The following is a 3,272-nucleotide window of genomic DNA, read 5'->3' as shown; positions in this document are numbered from 1 at the left end:
TTCCTCCTGCTGGCTTTAGTGTGAGACCCGAACCGTCCTTAGTCCTTTAAGCCCGCTACATCGGAAGACAAGACCAGAAACTCCGCCTTCCGCGGTTAATCGTAACCGTACAGAAGGAAAACTTTGACTGTCAGTTAACACATTGATAGCCATTAACAAAGCCAGTTGTTTTCTCGTGATGTTCACTTAGTTATGGGCTTCTTTCGTAGGATTTAGGGAGAAATATACAAATAGCTGGACATTGAAATAAAGCTTATCCCACAGTTGCCTTGCTACAATTGAACTCAGAGCATGTCGCTTTCAATTTGCCCCCATTATAAAACCCGCAGCCAAATTCTGTCCTTCCATTCCAGTGTAATACTAGTGTGCGGACCGCTTCGCCCAGAGTGCAGGCTGCTGCTCCGATGCAGAACAATGGATGGTGACTATGACTCTTAAGAATTCAATTCTTGCGTTAATTACAAACACCTTGCTCTGCACCCTCATTACAATTTCACCGAGGCAGTGTCTGTTTATTAAAGATGGCCAGTTACAGGCGCTCCGGTTCAAACACTGATATTGTTCTAGTTAATGTTTTCATACCTTGCGAAGCTGTTAGAAACAGTATTGTTATTCATTCTCCTCGCCGCTTTAACGCTTACGGTAATAAGAAAGCTACTGCCAGGGTCTGGTGAACCTACAGGCTACGCTTATGAGACGAAATAAGGCATTAAAGAGAACTCTGCCGGAATTAACGAGACTGAAACGTTTCTGCTGGGTCGGCTGCCTCTCACTCACCGAGGAGCTTCAGGTATCGGCGGAAGATTTGCCTCCTCCGCCCAACTTTCAGCCTTTTGAAGCCAACGCGGGGGCCACGTGGTGTCCTGACGATGACTGGCCGGCATCACATCACCACTGCTGGGGCTATATAAAGGGAGGGCGGACGCCAGCTCCGGCGAAGCCGTTTGCACCCCGCGGAGTGTCTGCGGGTTCAAATCCGCCCATGACTTTGCACCAGCCCCGTTCAAGGGACTCCGCTCACAGCTTTCCAGGTAATCCCGGTAATGGATAGAACAGACCCGCCTTGCAAATTCAAGTCGCTACTGCTGTTGCTCCCGCCGCGTCCGTGAATCCAATTCGAGTTCGCATGAGGCGGGGGTGTTCTAGTGCCGGGGTACCATGGCGGAGGTAGGAGCCAGTCCGTGCAACTGGTGTTGCAACGGCTCCAACAGCGACGAGGTGGACTCCTATTCCGTGCAGGCGGCGGTCATCCTGACATCGGTGGTGGCAGTCATCATCCTCGTAACCATCTTCGGCAACGTGCTGGTGGTGATCGCCGTCTTCACCAGCCGAGGACTGCGGGCGCCCCAGAACCTCTTCCTCGTCTCCCTGGCGTCCGCCGACATCCTGGTGGCCACTTTGGTCATGCCCTTTTCTCTGGCCAACGAGTTGATGGGTTGCTGGTACTTTGGCAGAGTCTGGTGCGAGATCTACCTGGCGCTGGACGTTCTATTCTGCACATCGTCCATCGTGCACTTGTGCGCCATCAGCTTGGACAGATACTGGTCCATCACACAGGCTATTGAGTACAACCTAAAGAGGACCCCCCGGAGGATCAAATGCATCATCGTCACGGTATGGGTGATCGCCGCCGTCATCTCCTTCCCGCCGCTGATCTCCATCGGCAAGGAGACCGGTCTTCGGGAGAATCCCCAGTGTAAGATTAACGACGAGCAGTGGTACATTATCTCGTCTTGTATCGGCTCTTTCTTCGCCCCGTGCATCATCATGATTCTCGTTTATGTGAGGATCTACCAGATCGCCAAATTGAGAACCAGGCATCCACCGGGCAAGAAGACCAACAGCGAACTAGTCACCAAACAGAACGGACTGCGCTCATCAGCCTCGCCCAACGGGTTGCGGAACGGCGCCGGTAAAGCATGCCAGGGCAAAGACAACGGCTTGGAGCAGGACGAGTCTTCGTCCTCCGACCACTGCGCGGCCAAAACCAAGGTAGAGCCCCGGCCCAAGGCCACCGGGGTAGTGCAGTCGGTACAAGGCAAGGTGGTGAGCGGGCTGCAGCGGCCGGAAGACAGGGGAAGTCCCAAGGCGGCCCGCTGGAAGGGGCGCCATAACCGCGAGAAGAGGTTCACCTTCGTGCTGGCCGTGGTGATCGGGGTGTTCGTGGTCTGCTGGTTTCCTTTCTTCTTCACTTACTCCCTTACCGCCATCTGTTCGGAGAGCTGCGCTGTTCCTGACACTCTGTTCAAATTCTTCTTCTGGTTCGGATACTGTAACAGCTCACTGAACCCCGTCATCTACACCATCTTCAACCACGACTTCAGGAAGGCTTTTAAAAAAATCCTTTGCAGGACAAACAGAGCACAGAAAGTCTGAAGAGCGAAGATGAGCGCCCAAAGATTGTGGGTCTTTTTGCATTTTCCTCCTTTTCTTTTGTGTATTTGTGAATGTGAGTGATTTCGGAACAAAGGGAATGCTGTGTTTTTTAAACAAGATATCTTTATCTTGATCACTCGGAGACTGGCCCACGGGTCCGCCCTGAGCTTACACCAAGGGTCCAAAATCGGATCCCAAACACACTGGCACTTATTTAACTGAAAAGGTCCCCGTCCTCTATTCTAAGCTGCAGAACAGGCGACTCGCTATGTCCCATCTCAGAATGTTCGCCTTTGAACCTTCTGTGGGTTAATCTAATAGCAAACTGTACCGGACCAAAGCTAACGCGAGGAGACTGCTCACTGTCTACCTCGCGAACAAGACAAAATCTAATGCAGATCAATTCGTAAAATACCTCGTGACTTCAAAATGCACAAGTAATTCTCCCCACTCAGTCGATCAAAAACTTCGTCCACTTGGTATTAGATTCTGACGAGTTAGGCTTTAAACTTGAGCAGTGGTTGCCCTTCCTGCTCAGACCGTGTGGCATTGCTTGTCAGAATCGAACACGCACAAGTTTTTGAAAAATCCATCTGTCTGTATGCTTATATTATCATCGGTCAGGCCTTCGAGTCAATGGACAAAAGCAGCCTGTTCAACATCACACCTTTAACTTGGTTGTCCGCCCGCACCAGCATTATGGGTTGGACACATTGGGAGTTTGAGGACAAATATGATAGTGAGGCTGGTTTCGTGTGAGTCTTACAGGAGAAGAAGCGTTCAAGGACTGGAAAACAGCATCATTTTAAAATCCAGGTGTTCATTTTACAGGTGATAATGAGGCTAAACCGACCAACTGCTTTTTTAAGAACTCAAAAAACCGGTTTAATAAGTCA

General features: G+C 50.7%; 1 protein-coding gene across 1 annotated transcript; it reads left to right on the top strand.

Moving 5' to 3' along the window:
- The first annotated feature begins 1,158 nt into the window (after window positions 1-1,158).
- adra2a (adrenoceptor alpha 2A) lies at window positions 1,159-2,386 on the top strand. The gene has a single exon (XM_059948012.1). The coding sequence runs from the start codon at window positions 1,159-1,161 to the stop codon at window positions 2,374-2,376; it is 1,218 nt and encodes a 405-aa protein (XP_059803995.1). The 3' UTR covers window positions 2,377-2,386.
- Window positions 2,387-3,272: the final 886 nt, after the last annotated feature.

This window comes from Hypanus sabinus, chromosome 22, assembly GCF_030144855.1.
Source record: "Hypanus sabinus isolate sHypSab1 chromosome 22, sHypSab1.hap1, whole genome shotgun sequence".
NCBI lineage: Eukaryota > Metazoa > Chordata > Chondrichthyes > Myliobatiformes > Dasyatidae > Hypanus > Hypanus sabinus.
Note: the sequence above shows the minus strand (reverse complement) of the source record. Positions and strands in the feature narration are given on the sequence as shown.